Source organism: Quercus lobata, chromosome 7 (assembly GCF_001633185.2).
Source record: "Quercus lobata isolate SW786 chromosome 7, ValleyOak3.0 Primary Assembly, whole genome shotgun sequence".
Classification (NCBI taxonomy): domain Eukaryota; kingdom Viridiplantae; phylum Streptophyta; class Magnoliopsida; order Fagales; family Fagaceae; genus Quercus; species Quercus lobata.
The window spans coordinates 35,839,226-35,864,081 of record NC_044910.1 but is presented as its reverse complement, the minus strand read 5'-3'; the positions used below and the strand labels follow the sequence as shown (position 1 = coordinate 35,864,081).

Genomic DNA, 24,856 nt, shown 5'->3' with positions numbered 1-24,856 from the left:
AAATGATGAAGAAACCATACCCCTCCTCAAAGCGTCATGTTCTAATAAAACTCGAAATGTCTCGGTCAGGGCAAGGATGGCGGAGGCTTAAGATTCGTCTTACCTTCCTTTCAGCCAAAATCCGAAGCAGGGACTTGTCACGTCAAACTTTCGGTGTGACTAAGTCAAGAACACCCATCATCAGTACCAACCGCGCTCTCATGAGCATACCTAATATGGCTCCAGTGTGTTGGGAGTCAGGATCAAGGCAGGGACTAAGTGCCGCTGCTTCTTCCTCTCTTCATTCACTGGCGCCTCCTTTTGCCTCCCTTTCTTAGTCTTCCCAGCACCAGTCCCATCCTGGTGCTTTTCTTTCTCCCTCTTTTGCTCTTTTTTCTTTCTTTTCATCTCTTCTCTCTTCTTCTCCTCCTTCTTTACTCGTGTCCTCCATCTTCTTCATTGATTTCTTCCTTACTATTTCCTTCTCCTTCATCTTTTTCCCAAGAAGGTTCTTCTCTTAATATGAGCAACATTGAGGCAGAGATTGGAAAGACTTTTGAAGACGAGTTTAAAAGGCGCCTGACCGTTTACTTATCTGTACTGCGGATGTTAGTGTTGCTTCGGCAGCTCACCTTTTGTATAGGCTTGTTTGAGCCCCTTTTTGTACGTTGTAATAATTTTTCATATTAATAAAAATCGTTGTTATTTCATTTCGCATGTTATGTCTCTATGTTTTTATAAATTCGCAAGCGCTGCTCGGCACAATAATATAGCATCTAAATCAATGACGACAAAGACCAAAATACTTGGTAATAAAAAGATGTCGCCATAACTTTAATAGAAGTGCTTGGCACAATAAGGCCGACCCGTAAGAAATAATACTTACCCCGAACTAGCCGAGGAGAGAACCGAAGGCTTGATGCCGTGTGAGAAATAACCATCTGAGGACATATCACTCGCCAAATGAACAGCCCTCTTAGGCTACTGAATACTGGGACGTTCCACCACCTTCCTTACACCTTTGTTGGCCTTAGCCTTTTACGGTGTTTAAGCCGTGGCTGAAGTAACTTGGCATTTTTATCAAGTAGCCAATCTTACGAAACTCAAACTTTTTTCTTTTTTTTTTTCTTTTTTTTTTATATATCCAAGTAGTTGGTTCCCTCATTGGCTTGGGTCCGAGGACCATACAAGACTTTGGTTCAGTTTATCCCTTTCCTCAGGTATCTCACAAGTTGCCGAGCAGGAGGTTGTCCTCGGCAACGGTTATTCTTCGGCGTGGGCCCCATGCAGAACGGGTCTGGGCCGCGAATTTTACTAGGCCCACAAATTAAGAGGCATTTCCGTAGTCTTTGGTCACGCGGTACTTTTTGGCGTCCCAATGTTCGAGGTGCACCTTCACGAGACTCCTTTAATCTCATGGTTGCAGATAGCGTGGGAAATCGAGCCGGAGACATTTTGTCTGTAGCGTTCCTCGGGACGCTGCGTGAATTAAATGCCATCTCCTTATCTTTTTAAATAAATAGGAGAGAAAGTTGCCTTACCTGCGCGCAAATCCTTCAGTTTCCTCCCTTAGTATATCATGTTTGAGACGAGGGTTGGGGAAAAGGAACTCTATCCGCCACGGAGGCGCCGTGTCCTCCTGAGGCTCAAAGTAGTGAAGTACGGGCAAAGGAGGCGTAAATTCAAGGGAACGCTTCGTTTCGACAGAGGGAAAAGGGCGTTTTTCCCCCTTCTAGTCAAAATCCGAAGCAAGTTCTGTTCATGCCAGAATTTTGGTGTGTCAGAAGAAAGATTCTCCGCCATCAGCGCCTCTGCCTTGTTGCAGGCAAATTTTTAGTGAAGGCTTCTCAACTTCCGACTCCCTGCACCTTTCCTTCAGCGGTGTGAGGCTCAAGTTGGGTTCTTTTACTGCCTGAGTTATGGGTGTGCAAAAGCATTGAGGAGGAATAAGGTCTCGAAGCAGTAGCCAACCTCTCCTCTGTGCTACCTCCTCGGCTTTATCTTCATTCTCTTGTATTTTTCTTTACTTGCGTAGTTAGCTTTAATGTAAGCTTGTTTCAGCTTTTCATTGTACACTGTACTGTTCCTTTGTCTTAATAAAAAATGTGTTTATTTCTTTTTACATACTTTTCTTCTCTGCAACAACTACTTGATGCATGAATATTAAATGTAAGCTCGCCCTTAATGATATTCCAGGCAGAAAAATGCCTTAACACAGATTCCTACTGGTTTAAACTCACAAATATTATCAAGTATAATAAGGTTAATCCTCAATAAATTAAACTCTTGGAACTAACCGGGATAATCGCTGAGTGCTGCGCGATGCATGCTAGAGCAATGTCCGAGGACGATAAACTCTAAATAATTCGTCCGAGAGGGTAGCCGAGTAGCGAGGGACTTTGATTGTGCTTTTGGGTAATATATTGCACCGTACCGCATCAACCCCTTTGGTACTGGGGATCCGAGGGTAGACCGAGGAATCCGTGCAATCAAGGGATTAACCCATCTGTTAACGAGGAGTTCTCTTCGGATGGATTTTGAGGTTTATGTGCCATAGTTTTTTTTTTTTTTTTTTTTTTTTTAAATAGTTGGTTCCTCATCCAAGTAGTTGGTTTCCCCATAGGCTTGAGTCCGAGGACCATGCAATGCCCTGGTTCTGTCCAAAACCTAGTTTTTCTCATCCAAGTAGTTGGTTTCCCCATAGGCTTGAGTCCATGGACCATGCAATGCCTTGGTTCTGTCCAAAACCTAGTTTTCCTCATCCAAGTAGTTGGTTTCCCCATAGGCTTAAGTCTGTGGACCATGCAATGCCTTGGTTCTGTCCAAAACCTAGTTTTCCCCATCCAAGTAGTTGGTTTCCCCATAGGCTTGAGTTCGAGGACTATGCAATGCCTTGGTTCTGTCCAAAACCTAGTTTTCCTCATCCAAGTAGTTGGTTTCCCCATAGGCTTGAGTCCGAGGACTATGCAATGGCTTGGTTCTGTCCAAAACCTAGTTTTCATCATCCAGGTAGTTGGTTTCCCCATAGGCTTGAGTTCGAGGACTATGCAATGCCTTGGTTCTGTCAAAAACCTAGTTTTCCTCATCCAAGTAGTTGATTTCCCCATAGGCTTGAGTCCGAGGACTATGCAATGCCTTGGTTCTGTCCAAAACCTAGTTTTCCTCATCCAAGTAGTTGGTTTTCCCCATAGGCTTGAGTCCGAGGACTATGCAATGCCTTGATTCTGTCCAAAACCTAGTTTTCCTCATCCAGGTAGTTGGTTTTCCCATAGGCTTGAGTCCGAGGACTATGCAATGCCTTGATTCTGTCCAAAACCTAGTTTTCCACATCCAGGTAGTTGGTTTTCCCATAGGCTTGAGTCCGAGGACTATGCAATGCCTTGGTTCTGTCCAAAACCTAGTTTTCCACATCCAGGTAGTTGGTTTTCCCATAGGCTTGAGTTCGAGGACTATACAATGCCTTGGTTCTGTCCAAAATCTAGTTTTCCTCATCCAGGTAGTTGGTTTTCCCATAGGCTTGAGTCCGAGGACTATGCAATGCCTTGGTTCTGTCTAAAACCTAGTTTTCCACATCCAGGTAGTTGGTTTTCTCATAGGCTTGAGTCCGTGGACCATGCAATGCCTTGGTTCTGTCCAAAACCTAATTTTCTCTTCGTGTGGGATCTTGGCTTTAGGGGAGTTAGCTCCTCAGCCAAGCCCCTAGAGTTTATCCATACGATTAACGCTACCAAGTGCCTAGTTTGCTCTTTACGGGGGACCTTGGCTTTAAGGGAGTTAGCTCCTCAGCCAAGCCCCTAGTCAAGAAACGTAGCCCCTAGCAGAATTTTATACTAGAACTCTATAACCAACGGTTAGAAATAACAAAGAAACTCTATCGACCCACCTCCTATACCAACACACAAGCCTTCCCCACAGACGGCGCCAATTGTAAGGACACGATTCGTAATGAACCGTAGCGGTGTGGGGTTCGCACGTAAAAAGGCCTAAAACAATATCATTTGTAGAGCGTGGGTTTAGAAGGCTAGGCCTTAGTCACCAGGCGGTGGGTTTTTCGTGGTATTCGTGCGTGTTTAGGTTATCTTCACCCATGGAGTCTTTCTCCTGGAGGTGGGCTGGGAGGCTCTGGTTTTTGGCCATTTTTCCTAGCCTCTTCTTTAGGTTACTTATTTTTCCTTTTATATTTGCCTGCGTTCATTGTCCTTCGTCCACGTATAGGGTCAACCTTTCCAAGATTGATACTTGTCCCATCAGCCCATACTCAAAGTCGTTGGGGGTGGTTGTAAAAGCCAAAAAATGCGGCTCTGTCAGGTTCAGAGTATTGAATGGCAGTAAGGGCAGTTTTCCCTGGATATTTTAGATCTTTCTTCCAAGTTTCAGTCCTATACCGTTTTTACCTCTCTTTCAGGGGGGACTTTGGGTCTGCCGAGGACTGAACTGCCCTCGGCGGTATCCAAAGGCTATCTTGTCGAGCTTGGGCCATAGCCCTCCTTGGCTTGGGCCTTCGGGTTCTCCCCGGCGGTATCCATAGGCTATCTTGTCGAGCTTGGGCCATAGCCCTCCTTGGCTTGGGCCTTTGGATTCTCCCCGGGTAGATGGGTCTGGCCCATAAATCGTTTGGGCCCCACAATTGGATACTGAGAGGTGGGGTTGGAGCTGAATCAGAAGAAAGAACTGGTTGGAAGGCATGGATTATTTAGAAAACCAAGTACTAGAAACGGAGAAGTTTTTTTTAAAGGGGTTTTAGTTTATGCTGTAATTGTTTCTCTTATGATAAATTAAATTTGATTAGACCCACAACTACATATGCTCGAATTAATAATATCTTGGGAACAAATGGAGTTGGATGGTGCACACCACGTGATGCATCGTTAACTATGATAAATATTTGGACAAAATTTAGCTACAAAATTGGTCTTACTCAATAAAATAAAAATTAGTACATATTTTGAAAATCTAACCGTTGAAATCCATGTTCTTTATGCTCCTAATACACATGTCAAATTTTGTATCAATAAAATTTTGACTTATAAATGTCCGTTATGTAATAATTACTCTTTATTATTAGGCTAAGATGTTAGAGTATCTATAGCAGTGGAACTAAAAATTTAACTTTTTAGCTCCATCAAAAGTTACTTTATCTGTTTTACCTACACACATACTGTAGCTGTGGATCTATTTTAGCTTTCAACACAATAAAATAATATAAATATCACAATAAAATAATATATCCATTACAATAAAATAATATATCTACTACAATGAAATAATATATCTACTATAATAAACAACAACCACAACCACCCGCAACTGCCACCGCTACCGCTGCCACTACCGCCGCCGCCACCGTAATCGCTACCCAAAAAATTTACGGACTGTGACCAGTGAATCTAAATATACAAAACAAAAAATTAATATTTTATTCTCTCTCTCTCAATAAATATATTATAAAAGAAAACCCTATCCTTTTTCCTCAGTCTCTATCATCTCTCTCTTCAGTCACCGGTCTCAACTCTCAACCTTTCTCCCTCTCTCAGATCAACTCTCACTTTCTCCCTCTCTCATATCAGCTCTCTCAAACCTTGCTCTGTGTAGATCAACAATGGTTGAGCATGGTGGGTTTGTGGATGTAACCTTGCTCCGTGTAGATCGGCGGTGGCTGAGCATGATGGGTCCGTAGAGGTGCTGTGGTTTGGGTTTGTGTGTTTGGGTCCGTGGATTTGGTCCGTGGAATGGGTCTAGGTCTGTGTAGATCGGTGGTGGTGGTGGTGGGTTTGCTCATTAGTGGGTTTTTTTTTTTTTTTTTTTTTTTTTTTTTTTTTTTTTTTTTTGTTGAGATGGGTTTGGTGATTGGTGGTAGTGGGTTGATGGTGTTGGTTTTGGTTTTGGTTGTGTTGATGGTGGTGTGGGTTTAATGGGTTTTGGGGTTGCTTTGGTTGTTGTTGGTGGTGGTTCATGGTGGATTTATGGGTTTAGTGGTGGTGGATTTGTCGGTTTTTGGGTGTTGGAGGTGATGGTGGTATGTGTATGGTGTTGGAGAGGTTGCTGATTTTTTTTTTTGGTGATTGTTGGGGTGTGTGTGGTGGTGAGGTGGTGGGTGGCTGAGCTCCTCTTTCTCATGTGGTGGTTGCTGGAGAGATAGAGACAAAGAAGAGAGGAAAGAGAGAGATGGGAGAAGATGTGGTGGTGGTGGTGGTGGGGTTTGCTGTGGTCGGAGCTGGGTTTGTGGCGGCGTGGGTTAGGGGGCGGCGGCGTGAGAGGTCTGAAAGTTGAGAGAGAGAGAGTTGAGAGATTGTGAGAGTTCAGAGAAGAGAAGAAAAGAAAAAAAAAAGAAAATATTTTAATCGGGCTGGGAATAAAAAATTATTATTATTTTTAGCTCTCAGCTACAATGCACATCTATCTATAGATGTGCATTGTAGCAATGAAGCTAAAAAAAATACCTTTAGCTCCATTGTTGCATGGCTGTTTTTGGTGTTTTGGTGGAGCTAAATAGTGGAACTAAAATAGCAATATAGCTATTTAGCTCAACTGCTGCAAGTGCTCTTAACTGGATTTTTATTGAAGACAGTGTTTGAATTCTAAATCTATTATTAGATACCAAGAGTTAGGTCATTTTGAATATACACTATTGTAAGTTTCTTTAAAAAACTTTCTTTCTTCTCCTTGTGTGTGTGTTAAAAATATTTAGTATTCTTAAAAAAAAAAAGAAAAAACTTATCAATTGAGCCAATTAGATCCAACTACTACAAACGATACCCTTATTCATTGCTACATTTTTTTTAAAGTCAAATATTGGCATTAAGCATGACCAATGACATTCTTTTGTGCCAATGACGCTGGAATGTATGGTGCATTGTTAAAGCTGTTGTGTAAAGTAAATCAAAACTTTTTGGTAGGCCAAAATAGAAAAGTTATGCACAACTAGATGTGAATGATGTAAGATTCGGACTAAAATGAAATTGTTAAGATCATGTTCAAAGTAATTTTAATGATTTCATTTCTAATTGAAACTACAAAGTTAAAAACGTAATAATTAAAAAAGCTTTTGAGATTAAATTGTGATTGGGTCAAATTTCAATGAATAATTTGTTTGTCTAAAAAAAACTGAATATGTTAATTTAAATGGATTCCTAAAAGTTCATTTTAGTCCAAATTTAAGGGATTTATACGTAGCGGTTCAAAGATTGTGAACTAAATTGAAATAGGCTATTTAATTTTTTTTTTTTTAAATGAAAGTTTTAGGGTCCGTTTGGATTGAGCTTATTTTTGCTGAAACTGAAAACTGAAACTGAAAACACTGTAGCAAAATAATTTTTAAATATGTGAATAATATCGTGGGACTCATTTTTAATGAAAAAGTTGCTGAAAAGTGAAATTTGTGGGTCCGTGAACAGTGTACGAATGCACTGTTCACAGTTGATTTAGTCAAAATGTGCGGCTAAAGTAAAAAATAAAAAAAATTTCAGAAAACGCAGCTTGGATTCAACAGAAAATGCTGAATCCAAACGGACTCTTAGTGTCACTAGCACTGTATAGTGTATATGATATCATCTAAGGAAAAAAAAAACACAAAGATCTGACACAAAGATCAATAGTGGTAAAGATTTGGGGCCTTGGCTTGGGCCCTTGAACATGTAGCTGACTTGACTTATCGTAATGGGCTTTTACCTACAGGCCACCACAGTCCTTCCTCGAGTCAGTACCAATTAAAACCATTGTTTACTGATGTGGCATGCGCAGCATTAGCACCTCAACTCAGTCTACTCAGTACTCACTATTGCATATTTCACATTCAAATTTAGGAGAAAGTGTATAGATACAAAAAATAAATGCAAGTGGTGAGCCTAAACGAAAATTAGAAAACATATGTTAACTTAACTGTTGAGAAAAAGTAAAGAATCTTATAGTTTGATTAAAATATTTTTATGCACAAAGTATTTAAGAGTTTAAGAAGAAAATAATTCAAGTTTCAGGTTAGAAAGATATTACAGTTTTCTTTTTTTAGTAAATTTTTTTGGGTACCATTGTGCACCCATGCGCCCAATCGCCACGGGCCCACCAGCTCGGCCACCACAACACAATAATTAATGTATGTAGCGTAAACTGCATTGAATGGTGTCCCATGCGAAGCAGTAAAAACTGTTAGAAGCCCTTTTCACAGTTTTTTATTTTTTATTTTATTTTTTTTTAGTTTACCGAAAAAAAAAAAACTGTTAAAAGGGCTTCTTGTTTTGTTCTTGTGAATATAAACTTGGTTTCACGCGGTTCAATAATTGCAATGGGCTTCTCAGTTTTCACACAATTCCAAGACAAGAACAGCACACAACACATGACATTAACCGCACTTATCCACCATCAGAGACATAAATGCATTTACAGTTCTTAACACTAATTTAAGTCAGGAATCTGAACCAACTATCTATCTACAACTAAGGCCTATCCTTATTATAGACCATTCACCGTCCCAGGAGGGGTGGTCCAGTGGGTGAGATCCCGCATGCAAGTACAAAATTTCTCGTTCGAGTCGTGGCGGGTATCATGTGGGGGGTGGACTCTTAACTTGCATTGTGCCTCATCTGCTGGCTCTCTTGGGGTGCTAGAGTAAGGTCTGTGGCACTCCGGTCACAGTAGTTATGGCTCAATTCAACATTCCCTAGAGGGGAGTGTCCCTATTAGGTCACGCTCTGGAGGGTAAGCCACATATGATCGCCCCCGCCTCTACCCCCTTTTATTAATCAAAAAAAAAAAAAAATTATAGACCATTCACCTACCTATCAAAGCCACCAAAAAAAGACTCAAATTCTAGCAAATGCATGTCATCCTATGATCAATGAAACCTGTGTACATATTTAAATTGAAAAAAAAAAAAAAAAAAGGCCTTGTTTACAAAAGTCTTGTAGTACTGTACAATGGTATATATTTTTATTTTTAAAATTGATGGTGTCTAAAAATGACCCAACTCCATATTCATCCATAGAGGTCGTCCATAGAAGGGATAAGAGGAGACTAGCCACTCGTCCTTCGTCCATAGAAGGGATAAGAGACTAGCCACTCGTCCTTCGTCCATAGAAGGAATAAAAGGACTAGCTGCTCGTCCTTCGTCGATAGAGATCTCTGGACGAGATTCTCCTACTGTTGAACAACCTCCCGTCTAGCATTGCTTAGGACGAGCCCAGCAACGGTTGTGGTATGAAAAGATAACCGCCATGGCGGTTATGATGTTATACTCTCCGGACTCAGTGAAGATAGGGGAAGTTATCCAACGGATAACCGTTTCCTAAACCTATAAAAAGGCACGAATCTCCAACCAAAAAAGGTTAAGTACTTTCCAGACACCATCTCTTTAAGTTGAGAATTCTTTGTTTCAGAAGAAAATGCTAACTTTACCATCGGAGGGTTTGTGATCGATCAACCCCGGTCTCTTCTGATCTTTTGTTTCTTGTCTTTCAGGCCCTCAACATCATCACAATCCGTGCTATTCAATCTACTGTCTGTCAAGAACTTCGTCTGGAAGAACATTGTATGCAGGTTTGGGGTACTAAGAGTCCTAATGTTTGACAACGGATGACAAATTGACAATGCACTTTTCAGGGACTTTTGTGAACATTTCGAGATTCAAAATCATTATTCCTCGCCCGCCCATCCCCAAGCAAACGGTCAGGCTGAAGTTGCAAACCGATCCATGTTAAAAATCATCAAGACTCGACTTGAGGGGGCAAAGGGAGTATGGCCAGATGAGCTACTAGGTGTTCTATGGGCGTACAAAACGACAGTGAGAACCCCTACGGGGGAGACTCCTTTTAAGCTGGCCTATGGAAGCGAAGTGGTCATACCTACAAAATTGCACATGGCCAATCGCAGGGTGATGAGGTATCAGGATAAGGATAACGAGGAACAACTCCATTTAAACCTCGATCTAATAGACGAGGTCAGGGTAGATGCGGAACATAGGACGGAAGGTATAAAAACTTAATGGCTAAGCGGTATGATGCGATGGTGAAGTCGAGGCAATTCAGTATAGGAGACCTCATCCTGAAAAAGGTTTCTTTGGCAACCAAGAACTCGGCTCATGGAAAACTGGGGCCTAATTAGGAAGGACCTTATAGAGTTATCAACTTTAAAAGGCAAGGATCTTACTACTTGGAGGCCCTGGACGGGAGAAAATTGGAGCATCCCTAGAATGCTGAGCACCTGAGAAGGTACTATCAGTAGAAGTGCTGGTCTGGACGAATGCTACTATAGACGAGCTTGGAGCTTGTTTATCTACTTATATTCTACTTATGTTTAATGATGCAGCTACTTTATTATTTGTGTTGTGATTATGAAACAAAGTTATGGATATGTTTGTATTTATAAAACTCTCTGAAGGCATTTGCTTCTAAGTATATGCCTCGTTTGTGAAGAATATTTATGATATGTACATAATGTTGTGTGAATCTTAGTTTCTATGCTATTTTTCATACAAACTAGTTCACAAGATGGCTGAACAGCCCAAGATGAGAAAATTCTCTAGACGCGGAGATGTAACGTCAATAAACTTTAAGGGCAAGGCGTGCTCATCCAATTATGGATGAGAGAAAACCTTCCCTGAGCAAGACAGCAAGCCCAGAAAATGTTCATCCCTAAAACAGATGGGATAAAACATAATGCACGTCCAACACATGGACGAATAAATGCATAGGCAAGTGCTTTGACTTATTGACTAAAACGCTTTCTAAAGTAATCCAAATTTATGGACGAAGGCAAAGTTGTCTTATTTTCATTAAAGGTGAAAACCAGTTAAGTTTCAAGACGAGTAATGCTGGTAATCACCATTTCACCAAGACGAGTTATACTTGAAATTCAAATTCTTCTTAAGGAATTATTTCTATGAACGAGTAGAAATTTGAAACAAGATAACATCACAAATAATTTTCGTCCATATTATAATGGAAAAACAAGTCAAACAATTATTTAAGGGCGGACGACCAACGTCCAAACACCCTTGAAAAGTAAAGCCTATTGTTAATAACTCGTCCTAAAACTATGGACGAGATTAGTGTACTTGGATTACAATAATAGGTCCCAAGATCAAAGACCAAACAAAAATTTAAGAAAAGCACAGGAATACATAGATGATCAAAGTATTAAAAGGTTGTCTTCAGGCAGGAGGGGCATCGGTGTTTTGGTCGTTCTGGTGTGGCTGGGTTGTAGCATCGTCCTCTATGTTGACATCTTCTGAACTCGTCTGGAGGAGGGAGCTGGTAGGAGCACCACTAAGATTGAGTTTGATAGAACTGAAGTCAATGTCAGGGAAGTTCTCCACAGCGTCCATCCTGAAGTCTTCAAACCCAGCTGCATAGTTGGTATCCAATAGGTCCGTAAATTGCTTGGACGCCTTAAACTCTGCAACTGCGTCTTCTTTGGCTTTCTTGAGAAGAGCACTCAACTCGTCGTTCTTCTTTTGTAAATGGTCAAGACGAGTGTCCTTCTTCACGACATCAGTCTTTAGTTCTTCAATTTGATTCTGCAGCTCCTTTGCCCCTTCATTGGCCTTAGCAGCTGTCTCAGTCCACCGTTTACTCTCGTCCTTCACTTCCTTGATCCTCCTCTCCAACAAGACCCTCGTCTTGTCCAAATCAGTTGCTTGCCTGGACGCAGCAATGAACTTTGACATAGCCTGAATCAAAGTTTTTGTTAAAACAAAAATATATCTACCTTGCCAAAAAGGATGAAAAAAAAAAAAAAAAAAAAAAGCAAAAAATAAAAGCATACATACTTTGAAAAGGTCATGAACCCCAGAATGCTCAAAGTCCTTCAAAGACATGTTATAGCAAGTAGTCACGTCCACATATGTTACAACCATCCCAAATCTTTCCCAAGCTAGATCCTCATTCCCAATAAGGTGTTGAGGTACTTGATGGGAAGGCTAAGACGAGGAAGGCGCTTTAATTGTGGACGGGGCCTGCATAGGAGACTCCTTGGGTTCTAAATCAAGGATCTGGACGTCCTCAGGCTCATGGATAGGAATAGGTGGTGTGGACTGGACGTCCTTAGGCTTAGACGACTTGTGTTTAACTTTTTTCTCCCTACGCCTGCTTGGGAGGTTCCCCAAGTCAACCCCTAGGGACAAGTTCTTTCTTTTGTCACCTACTGATGGATGAGATTGAGGCGGTACCTCCTGCCCAACTGCCTCATTCACAACTTCTTTACCTTTGTTCTCCTTCATTGTAGCTATTCCTGAAAAGAGAAATGTTAAAAAAAAAAAAAAAAAAAGAGTAAAGGAGAGACGACCAAGAAAGCTTACGTTTGCAGATGGTGAGCTCATGTGCAAGGGCTTCAGTAGACGGTTTAGGACCTAAACCCTAGGAGGCAAGATGTTGGAGACTAACCAAAGAATGGAAAGCCCTGTCAGTATACAAACGAACTTTTTGAATTCGCTCTATGTAAAACTTGCCTAAGTGAGGTCGTCTAGCACCTATATATAAAAAAAGAAAAAAAAAAAAAGAAAAAAAAAGAACATTATTAGATAGCCATCTACAAGAATAGATACAATGAAAAAAAAAGTCACAACTATAAGCATACCTTCAGGACGAAGGTTCCCTAACTCTCCTGTGTAGGGAGGAAATGGGTCTTAAGAAACCTCGACGGGGCGTCTAGCCCAAAAACCTGAGACGAAGAAGAACTCCGTCTTCCAGTTCCTATCCAAGGAAACTATGGACTTAATCAACCTATAATCCTTCCCTCTGGCTGTGAATTGATAAAAGCCAAGGGATTGATTAATTTCGGAAGGCTTATAACAATAAAGGAACTCGTCCATGGTAAGAGGACAGTTCCCCTCAAATACCTCCCTCCACAAAACTTGCATGGAGACAATTAACCTCCATGCATTGGGGTTGAGTTGACAAACACCTATACCTAACTTGGTAAGTAATTATCTAGCAAAAGCATTTAAAGGTAACCTAAGTCCACCTAAAAGATAGGCTTTATAAATACCTATCCCAAAATGTGGCTGACAACACCACTCCCCACGAATTGCTAACCTAGGTTTAAGGTTGTCTGGGATTTGGTACCACTTCTTAAGTAAATCTAATCTCCTATCATCCGTCTTGGAATCTATTCCTATAGCGCAACTGTACACTACCTTAACCTCGTCCTGAACTGTGGACGAGGGAGCACTTGTACCAGCCTGGGATCCAGACTCAGTCCTAGTCTTAAGTCCTTGGAGAACCTCTAAAGGAACCCCAGGAACATCGGACACATACTCGTCCGTGGTGTTTCCTCCACTACTGCTGTTGCTATTACTACTATCACTAGAGCCACTAAAACTACTTGGGTCATGATACTCGTCTATGGCCTTGTCCACACTATTACTAGACAAGGAAAGAACGGTCTCAGACATTTTTAAGAAAACTTAAAATTTGAGGACGAGAATTAAAGAAATACCTGAATCTAGACGAGAAAACTAAGGACGAGAGGACACTTCTAGACGAGGCGCTAAGACAAGGATGCTCAGGGAAGGAAATCTTAGAAATGTGAAGGGTACTGGAGGAATTCTACTATTTATAGGCTGTAAGCTTAGGTATATGAAACGACGCAACCAACCAAAATGCAACACGTGGCATATTCCTCGAAAAAATAACTAGACGCGTCAATTTATCAATGAAATTGTGACACATGGCATGCCTAGTTGCTAGCATTAAATATACATTATGAGAGTAGCCTTAAACTTATCCTAGAAATGACCCATGGACAAGGGGGCAACTGATGGTGTCTAAAAATGACCCAATTCCATATTCGTCCATAGAGGTCGTCCATAGAAGGGATAAGAGGAGACTAGCCACTCGTCCTTCGTCCATAAAAGGGATAAGAGACTAGCCACTCGTCCTTCATCCATAGAAGGAATAAAAGGACTAGCTTCTCATCCTTCGTCCATAGAGATCTCTGGACGAGATTCTCCTACTGTTGAACAACCTCCCGTCCTACATTGCTTAGGACGAGCCCAGCAACGGTTGTGGTATGAAAAGATAACTGCCATGGCGGTTATGATGTTATACTCTCCGGACTCCGTGAAGATTGGAGAAGTTATCCAACAGATAATAACTTTACTATCGGAGGGTTTGTGACTGGTCAACCTCGGTCTCCTCTGATCTTTTGTTTCTTGTCTTTCAGGCCCTCAACATCATCACAATCCGTGCTATTCAATCTACTGATTTCATAATAGTTATCAAAAATTATTATGGAGAGAACTTAAATTTAAGAACAAAATTTATGTACAGTACTTTAAGTACTATTTTTTAGATTATTCTCTTAAAATTTTGCCATGTGGTTATTTAACTTAAAAAATATACTTTCATCCATAAGAAAAATGTTACATGGTAGAATCTTAAGAGAGGAACCTAAAGAATAGCACCTAAGTACTGTACTTAAGTCTTATTTTAAATTTAAATCTCTCTACTCTTGCTTATTTTTTAAGGGAAAAAAAAATGAAACCCTTGTATAACTATAATGTCCTCATCTTTAATGTGTTCATATGTAGTGACGCACGGAATCAATATATATAGTAATGCACACTTATACACGTGATATTATGAGTATGACGTTCTTAATGTTTACACACACAAAAAAGGATAATTACACAATGGTAAGTAAGCTGTTTTTGTTCACCGAATTAAAGTCTGCAATGCCCTGGCCAAGAAGAAAGAAGAAGAAGAAGAAAGAGAATTGTTCATTGAATTTAGCTTCATATAGTAATGTTTACACAGAATAGATACTACACGTTAAGAAAGGGCTATTCAGTCTATAAAATGCTCTTGTCAAATTAAATGTAAGGGGGAAAAAAACAAGAAAAGAAAGAGAGTTGTTCATTGAATAAAACTGTAATTTATGTTCAAGCAGAATCACCTAAGGCAGTAAGGCTGCAGTGCAGAGGCCGAGAAATTACCTAAGAGTCTAAGGGCTTTTAATGCTGGTTCATTGTCAAATCACCATATAAATAGTCAGGCTGTTAATCATAAGAATGTACTAGTGTTCATCAGAAAAACAATGGCAGCTAAAACCACAGTATTCCTTCTATTGGCAATTTGTTCATTCTTAACTTTAGCCTTGGGCTGCTATTCCGAGGGCTACCTTGGCAAATGGAAAATGCTAAAGAGAAGTATAGGAATTTCAGCAATGCACATGGCATTGTTACCAAATGATCGAATTGTTGCATTTGACAGAACCAACATGGGTCCTTCCAACATTACTCTACCAAGTGGGAAGTGCCCAAACATTTCAAAATTCATTGATTGCTATGCTCATTCTGTGGAATTCAATTTAGCAAATCGTAGCGTTCGGGCACTCACGGTTCTGTCTGATACATGGTGCTCTTCAGGTACATTGGACCCAGATGGTATGTTAGTGCAAAGTGGTGGCTACAATGATGGGCAACGAGTTGTTAGGCACCTCAAGCCGTGTCCAAATTCTGATTGGGTTGAGGACCCAAAAGGCCTAATTCAACCAAGATGGTATGCTTCAAATCAAATTTTACCTAATGGGAAAATCATTGTTGTCGGTGGGAGATTTCAATACTCCTACGAATTCATCCCTAAAACCTCCAAATCCGATCATAAACTTTACCAACTTCCATTCCTTCAAGAAACTAATCATTATAGGAGTGTACAAAACAGTCTCTACCCTTTTACACACCTCTCCCCCGATGGAAATCTTTTCATTTTCGCAAACGACCGTGCAATTTTACTAGACTATGTGAACAACATTGTTGTTAGAAACTACCCGGTTATGCCCGGAGGCTTTTCTCGAAACTATCCTAGTACCGGTTCTTCAGTTCTACTCCCTCTAAAGCTCTTACCAAACAATGCTACCAACACCCCAGAAGCTGAGGTTTTGATTTGTGGTGGGACATTGCCATATTCCAATTTCCACGCCAACAATGGAGAATTTCTAGATGCAGCTAAAACTTGTGGTCGGTTGGTTATCACAAAAGAAAATGCTGAATGGGAAATGGAAGATATGCCAATGAATAGAGTGATGGGTGACATGCTATTGTTGCCCACAGGAGACGTGTTGATCATAAATGGTGCGGCAAAAGGAACAGCTGGTTGGGGCGTAGCTAGAGAACCGGTTCTAAACCCGCTTCTTTACCATCCTGATATGCCTAGCAGCAATGGAACCAGCAATGGCAATATTGTTTTTAGTACCAACCAAGAGGTTTGGTATTTTTTTTTTTACCAATTTTTTTTTTTTTTTTTTTTTTGGGGTTTAAATTCACTTTTGTTGGTTTCTTTTTTTAATTATAATATAAGCTAACTTTTATCTTTTTATCTCATCAGCATCGAGGCAGGTTTTTGATTTTGAGTTCTACCACAATTCCTCGTCTCTATCATTCAACCGCGCATTTGCTCTCTGATGGTCGTGTTTTAGTGGGTGGGAGTAATCCAAATAGAAACTACAACTTCACCACACTCTACCCTACTGAGTTAAGCCTTGAAGTTTTTTATCCACCGTATTTGTGCTCCGATAAGTCTAGGCCATCCATTGCTTGGGTTAAGCCTAGTGTGGAGCTTGGTTATAAGCAGAAGTTTTCTTTAGGGTTTCACTTGAAGGGAAAAGGTGAGATTGAGAAGCTGTACTTGACAATGGTAGCTCCATCGTTTAGTACACATTCCTTTTCCATGAACCAAAGGCTTTTGGTTTTGGCTCTTGAACAAGTGAGCGAAACATCAGCTGGGAACTTTGTTGTTGAAGGTTATGCTCCGGCCACCGCTGCATTGGCCCCGCCTGGTTATTATCAATTGTTTGTGGTCCATGATGGTGTTCCTAGCAGAGGGACCTGGGTCAATATCAAGTAGTATAGTAGGTTGTTGTGCTTATTGAATTGAGAATTTATGACTATGGGCGGGCAAGCTAATTAGTCAATTCAAATAAGTCCAATGTCATATAATGGCTCTTAAATGTTTCTATGATCTGTTTCCTGTAAGATCCAATTGATGGATGTGGCCTTGACTTCATTTATATTTATACGCTGCATCACCATGACACCTTTCTCACACATGCTAGACTAGGTTGGTTTTTTTTTTTTTTTAGAAACAAATATCCATGCAAGGGAGAGTGAAAGAGTTTTAACATAAAGACACATCATAACTCTACTAAAAAATCATGGTAATTTTTAAAAGAGAATAAAACAAGTTATATTACACATAACACGCACTCTTAAGCAATATGGAACAATTATTATTTTTTTTTATTTTTATTTTATTTTTTTTTTAATTTGAGAAACAAATATACACTCAAGGAAAAGGGAAAATGGATGCATGCTAGACAAAGTTTGTTTTTAATTTTGAGAAAAACTAGGTAAGTTTGTTTATTATATTGTATATAGAATATGTGTAGTTTTTGGTAATTATAATTAGTGTAATGCCTTTTCCCCCCTTTTTTAAAGAAAGGTAAAAAATTAGGTTTTTGATAGGATAACTATTTTCATAACATTCTTCACAGTTTATAAAGGTTCTAAGTTGTAATTGTAGTAACATTATTTTAAATTAACTTTCTACTAACATCATTTTTATATTGCACCACACATCAAGAATGGTATAATAAGGAAGTCAAGAATGGTATAATAAGGAAGAAAAAAAAAAGTGAAATTTTTTGTATCCCTAAAGCGATGGAAAGTTATTTAAAGAAAGAAAAGAAAAAAATGAGTGATGGTAAGTTTGTTATATATTGTTAGTAGACATAACTGTATAATATTTGCTAATATTGATTCTAACATAATCATATCCATGATTGAGACTAAATTCAACAACAATTCTTAGGTTAATTACTTAGACCTATATATTTAGGCATCCCAGATGTATTTAAATGTATAGAAAATATACAAAGCATATACGATATTAATATAGTATATGCCTTGTATATTTTTTATACATTATGCATGAATCATATGCTTCGTATATACTTTGTATATTTTCTATTTTCATCTGCTTCGTAACGATATACACAATTTTCACGAATCTCTCTTTCGTCTTTTGTTTTTTGTTTTTGTTTATTTTTAATATGGTATCAGAAACACAGCCTTGGCCATCAATAGTTGTTCCAGTCACTATAAACTCTGCTCATCGTCATTCAACGATATCACAATCAGCTTGCCTTGCTTGATATCACAAATCTCATCCTTTGTTGAACATGATTCCACAAATTAGTTCATTGTAGAGAAATTGGCCAAACAACTCAAGTTCAAGATGATTTTGAGCTGCCATGCACCCTTAAAGGCCTCTGCAAGTAAACCAACACACCTCACGCGCCGTCATGGACCACATGCATCAGTCATGTGCCTTCATGCACTACACTATGCACCTATTTTGCCAAGTCTCACATTGCATCATGTCATGTCAACCCATCCATGTTAGTGTGTGACATCAGCATGAACTATCCATGTTAACATGTGACATCAACATGAACTAGGGAAAAATAGTGTATGCACTAGGTGCATGAGATATCATCTCTATGAACTAGATAGGATAACAAAACCACTTTAGTCTCATTAATAGCCACATCAGCATCAACGTTGTTAAAATGACTATCCTAGCAAAACACTAGCACTGTGTTTGGTTGGGATGAAAATAGGGAGGATGGAAAATAAAAGGATGAAAATAGGGTGGACAACAGTGTTTTTCACTGTTTGGTAAAAGAAGGAAAATGAGGAGGAAGGAAGACCCGGGAGAAAGTTTTCTCTCCCAGGCCCACAATTTTCATCCTCCCAAATCGGGAGGAAAATGCTGGAGAGAAAAGTGCTCTCATAGCACTTTTACACAAATACCCCGTTTTGGAATCAAGAGAGAGAGAGAGAGAGAATGAGAGTTGCGCCTGCTAGTGCTGGAACATTCTTGAATGAGGAAGAAAAAGAAAATAAAAGAAGGGAGAGAGAGAGAATGAGAGTTGCGCCTGCTAGTGCTGGAACGTTCTTGAATGAGGAAGAAAAAGAAAATAAAAGAAGGGGGATAGAGATAAGGACCACATGTGTGGAGGAGAAAAAGAAGAAAAAAAAAAAGAAAAAGAAAAGAAAAACGTATGGATGAAATGAAGGCTTAGAAAGGAAAAATAATATAATGAATAAAAATCCTAATTGAGAAATGTTACCACAATATTTTCACAATAAATTTTAAGTAACGGATTGTTATTAGTTAATATTTGTGAGTAAAAAAATAATTTTAGTAGTGGATTTAAAATTAGAACTAGTAACAACTTTCCACATAAATTTGTTGTGAAAATATTGCGAAAAATGTTGTAGACGTAACACTTCTCATTGAAAAATATAATTGTTGGTAAATTTTATATTATTTTATAAGTACAAATAAATCTATTTTTTACCTATTATGTAACAAAAGTATAATAGTCAATTTATATAAATTACATTTTCTATCCTCCTACTTTTCTTTTCAACCAAACAAAAAAGTTTTCCACCCTCCCACTTTCCCATCCCTCCAACCAAACACACACAAGGGAAAACTAAATATTTTCTATTCTCCCACTTTTCCATTCTTCCACTAATTTTTTATCTTTCCACTTTTCTACTTCTCCAATGAAACATACCCTAATTATAGCACTATAATAGGTGTCAACAGCCACATCACAACATAGTGTCACGCTAGGATAGCTATTTTCACAACTTTATTCTAATTTTCCTTTGCTAAATAAATTTTCACAATGTTACTCATAACTTGTTAAAATGGTAAGTCGAATTTTTTTTTTAACTAAAATGGCAAGTCGTAATTAGAGTAACATTATTACTTTGGTATTAACTTACCACAAACATTATTTTTATTATGCGTCAATCATAATAAGTCACCCTAGCTACTAGCCACTAAATACTGGATGGTGTGTTTATTGGTTTGAGACATGATGTAAACATAGAGTTTTTAAGTTCAATCCGCTATATATATATAATCATAATCAATAATTTTAAAAATAGTTATAAAATTTTTTCCTATTATTATTATGTCGTTAATATGATATGAATTATTTGTATAATCATATCAATTTGTAAGTCTTTTTTTTAATAAATTATAGCATTTTCTTATTATTATTATTACTATGTTATTTTCACGGCTTCGGCTACATTTCTCACCATGAGACAAAAACTAGCTGTTAGACTTAGTGCTGCCGACAGATGGATTTTTATTTTTACTGGGATTCCTTCTTCTTCTTCTTCTTCTTCTTTTTTTTTTTTTTTTTTTTTTTTTTTGGGGTTGGGGGGGGGGGGGGTTAATTTGCTTAATATGGTTACCCCAATCCCCATCCAAAAATGACCACAATCTGAGTGTAGGGTGGGACTCTATTTGACATCTTTTATAAGTGCCTCTAGACTGTATCAGCATTCAAGACAGAACTACCAACCTTTAAAATGATAAATCCTAGTGCATTGAACATACGATTGGTACATTTTACTATAGCGATAGTGTAAAAGTGCACTACAGTACAATTTCCAGTTCACAAGAAATGGCCCCTACTCACAAAATTGGAATTGGACATAATTGCCCTTGTTCAAAGTGCAAAAGCTAAATTTATTGGGATTGTATTTGTATTGGTCAAAAAAAGCTTCTTCTTTTCCCCTCCTCCTAAAGCTAAATTTAGCTATTTCTTTTATATTATACCTCATTCTTCACTTAAATCTAATCTTTTGGTTGTACTAATTGACTAATGACTATTAAATTGATTTTAATCGAAAATGATAAGGTTAAAACGCAAATTACACCCTCTGGTCATCTAAATTCATTTCAATTTGACCTGAGTAGCCTTGAACCAGGTAGAATAGACTATGCCCCTTTTTTGTGTCATTCTTGGATTTAATATTTTATTTATTTACAATTTAAATTATAGTTTTCAAATTTATTATATTATCCCCTCTCAATCTATTATTATTTGATAATTTTATTAGAGGTTCAAGACCTATGCTTTTTACATGTGAATAAAAAATTTATTAATTTATGTTGAAAATGATATTATTTTAGATTTTTTTTTTGTTATTTGAAAGATTACTAAACACAAATTTTTTACACTTGTTTATACTTTATTATTTTCTATTAACCACATAAAAATGGTGAAAATTCATTTGAAAGTTGTTTAATTTTTTTAGACATATTTTTAGTAAAAATTTGTTAATGTTTTCCATTTTAATACCTTTATTTGTATTTTGTTATTACTAAATTAATTATGACATCATTACGGTTTAATCTTAAAAATCTTGAACCTTTCTCTTTTCCTGTTCGTTAAACGGTACAGGTCTAAAAACCATGCTTCTTTTCCCCTCCTCCCAATGGTAAATTTAGCTATTTCTTTTATATTATACCTCATTCTTCACTTAAATCTAATATTTTGGTTGTATTAATTGATTCATAACTATTAGAATGATTTCAATTCAAAAAGATAAGGTTAAATGCAAATTGCACCATCTAAGTTTGATTGAAATTCATTTTAGTCATTTAAATTTATTTTCGTTCAGTTGAATCTTCTAAGTTTCAAATTTATCCAATTCAAGCATTTTGTCTGATTTTGTTGAAAAATTGCTGTAAAGACCCAACAACCAAACGACCCAAATCCACTTAGAATGAGGGAATTTGTGCAACCAATCAAGGCCCAAACCAATAGATATTTGTAAAGAGAGTGGGATAAAACAAGGGAAGGAGGCTTAGCCCGAGAATCTAATCAAAGAGGAAATGACCAAAAGTTAAAGTTTATGTATATCAAAGGTTCTTTACAAGCTTCTTAGGGGTTATCACCACAATTCCTACCCTTGCCACTTTTGGTTAGCCACTCCATCCGTGTACACCTCCCAGGTGGGAACAATAGAGGCCAAGACTATCATAGTGTCAACTATTCCTTTTCTATCATCGCTAATGCTTTCTATAAACTTTGCCACAAAATCTGCCAAGACTTGTCCCTTTATGGTGGTACGAGGCATGTACCTAACATCATAGGCACCGAGCATTGTCTCCCATTTAGCAATCCTACCCGTGTAGTTTGATTTTCGTAGGAGAGTTTGTAAGGGGAGTTGGGTAAGCACTATCATGGTATGTGCTTGAAAATAATGTGGAAGCTTCCTCGTGGCGTGTATAATGGCCAACACTGCCTTCTCCAAGGGTAAATAGCATGTCTTAGCTTCTTGCAAGGACTTGCTAACATTGTAGACAAGTCTTTGTACCCCACTCTCATTTCTGACTAGGACTAGACTAACTGCATAATCTGTGATTGCCAATTACGCATACAAAACTTCCTCTTTCTCAGGTTTAGAAAGGACTAGGGGGTATGACAAATATTTCTTGAGCTTCTCAAAGGCCAACACACACTTCTCGGTCCATTGAAAGTTTTTCCACTTGTGGAGGAGTTGGAAAAACAGACGACACCTATCCACTAATTGAGAGATAAACCTATTTAGAGTTGTTGCCATCCCTGTTAATTTTTGTACCTCCTTAGGATTTTGAGGAGGATGCAAACTATTAATGGCCTTAATCTAATTAGGATTGACCTCAATTCCTCGGTGTGTTATCATATAGCCTAGAAACTTTCCCGAGCTGACCCCAAAAGAACATTTAGATGCATCTAAGCGCAGCTTATGTTCCCTTAACACCGAGAACACCTCCCCCAAATCTGTTAAGTGCTCTACAACCTACTTGCTCTTTACTAACATATCATCAATATATCCCTCCACATTCCTCCCAATCTGTGACTTAAACATTTGTGTCACCATTTTTTGATATGTGGATCTTGCATTTTTATGGCCGAAGGGCATCACCTGATAATGGTAATTTCCAGTGGGAGTGCAGAAAGCAGTTTTTTCCTGTTCAGCTAATGCTAAAGGTATCTGCTGATACCCTTGGAAGGCATCCAAGAAACTCATTCGAGGATGTCCAACTATTACATCCACTAGTTGATCAATCCGAGGAATGAAGAAAGGATCTTTCGGGAAAACTTTATTCAAATTCATGAAGTCCACGCACACACACCACTTCTCGTTTTTCTTCTTTACTACCATGGTATTAGCCAACCATTCGGGGTAAAAGATCTCTTTGATAGCCCTTGCTTTTTTAAGTTTATTCACTTCTATCCTTACTGCCTTAACATGCTTTTTTGATGAGCACCGAGGAGGTTGCTTTCGTGGGATTACCTCTGGATTCACATTCAACCGGTGACATATAAACTCAAGATCAACCCCATGTATGCCATAAGTATTCTAGGCAAACACATCAATATTATCTTCCAAAAATTTCACCAGTGCAGCCTTTTCCAAGGATGGCAATTGAGACCCCACCTGAAAGTATTTTTCTTCGTCTTGACCAATCAAAACCTTTTCCAATTTCTCGGACAGCACCCCTTGCGACTCGGTCCTAAGTCCTGCTTCGGGACACTTTGATTGCTATGGGATTTGCTCCTCTTCCACCACGGCTTGATCTATGGGTTGCCATGTAATGGCTGCTATCAGACATTGCCTAGCCATTACTTGACTTCCTACTAGTTTCCCAACTCTACCTTGGGTAGGGTACTTAACTTTCAAGTGTAAAGTTGACAAGATTGCTCCTATAACATGAAGCCATGGTCTGGCCAGGATAGCTGTGTAAGGGGAAAAAGCTTCAACTACAATGAAGTCAACTTGCAAATCTTTGTCTCCGGCCTGTACAGGTAACCTTATCATCTCGTGGGGGGTTACCAATCTCCAATCAAAGCTCACTAGGGGTGAATCCTATTTTTCCAGGTCCTCGGGCCTGAGATTCAACCCTTTATATAAGTCCAGGTACATAATCTCTACCCCACTTTCCTGGTCTACTAGGTCCCTTCTTACATTATACCCCTCGATCTAAATGGTTACCACCAAGGCATCATCATGTGGTTGGAGCGTCCCCTCCTTATCTTCTTCTAAAAAACCTAAAGTAGGCATGGCCACTATTTTGGCCTTTTTGCAAGCCCGGCTCCTGTCTTTCAAGTTAGGACACGAAACCACCGACATAACCCCCGAGTAGGTTCCTGTGTCGCCCCTGGGCTTAGCAAAAATGACATTAATTGTACTCAATGCTGGCTAAGGAGCTCCATCTCTCTAATACCCAACTCCCAAATGCCCGAATTGACCTGTAGGCTGGTGCAAGAACTGACTCATTTTCCCTGCCTTCACTAGGTGACCTAAGTGATCTCATAAAGTCCTACAATCCTCAGTTTTGTGCCTTTTTTCTTGATGATTATGGTAGTAATGGCTCTGGTTTCTCCTGGACAGATCCCCACCCATCTTATTGGGCTATTTGAAGTATGGTTCATTGTTTATCTTCTCTAGTATTTGATAGACTGGCTCTTTGAATAATGAATTAACCACTTGAGCCCCCACAGATAATGTCTGATTGGGGAAGTCTCTCGGAGAACGGTTATTATGATATCCTCTTCCCTGAGGATCTCTTTTCTTTGGGAAAACCTTAGCTTTGCCCTTTCCTTGGGTCTGATCTTCCTCTACTCGTTTATACTTATCAATGCGATCTATTAGCTGGCGCATACTAAGGGCAAGCTTCATTGTTAATGACTTCCTTAATTCATGCTCCGTCGATAGCCCTACCTTAAATGTTCTCACTACCACGTCCTCAAAATCTCCATCTATCTCATTGTACATTTCCCAATATCTATCCGAGTAGATCTTGAGAGTTTCACCTTCCCTCATGGCCATGGACAAAAGAGAGTCCAAGGGCTTGGGGACTCTACTACATATTACAAATCTTGCACCAAATGCCCTCGTAAGCTCCTTAAAGGATCTTATTGACCCCTCTTCTAAATCATCAAACCAGCATATAGCCACAAGCCTGAGGCTGGAGGGGAATACCTTGCACATAAGGGCTTCATTGCCAGAATGAATTGCCATCTTTTG

At 38.9% G+C, this 24,856-nt stretch overlaps 2 protein-coding genes across 2 annotated transcripts; one reads left to right on the top strand and one right to left on the bottom strand.

Moving 5' to 3' along the window:
• Positions 1–14,933: 14,933 nt before the first annotated feature.
• On the top strand, positions 14,934–16,998 carry LOC115953793 (aldehyde oxidase GLOX1-like). Its single transcript, XM_031071589.1, has 2 exons — positions 14,934–16,170; positions 16,293–16,998. The coding sequence occupies exons 1-2, from the start codon at positions 15,004–15,006 to the stop codon at positions 16,809–16,811; spliced, it is 1,686 nt and encodes a 561-aa protein (XP_030927449.1). The 5' UTR covers positions 14,934–15,003; the 3' UTR covers positions 16,812–16,998.
• Positions 16,999–24,241: 7,243 nt separating this feature from the next.
• On the bottom strand, positions 24,242–24,850 carry LOC115951973. The gene has a single exon (XM_031069082.1). The coding sequence runs from the start codon at positions 24,848–24,850 to the stop codon at positions 24,242–24,244; it is 609 nt and encodes a 202-aa protein (XP_030924942.1).
• Between the last annotated feature and the right edge of the window lie 6 nt (positions 24,851–24,856).

Excerpts from the sequence above, each read along its gene's own strand:
- LOC115953793 (XM_031071589.1), top strand. The coding sequence starts at position 15,004 with ATGGCAGCTAAAACCACAGTATTCCTTCTATTGGCAATTTGTTCATTC. Across the intron at positions 16,171-16,292 it reads TTTTTAGTACCAACCAAGAG|CATCGAGGCAGGTTTTTGAT; the intron begins GTTTGGTATTTT and ends TTATCTCATCAG.
- LOC115951973 (XM_031069082.1), bottom strand. The coding sequence starts at position 24,850 with ATGGCAATTCATTCTGGCAATGAAGCCCTTATGTGCAAGGTATTCCCC.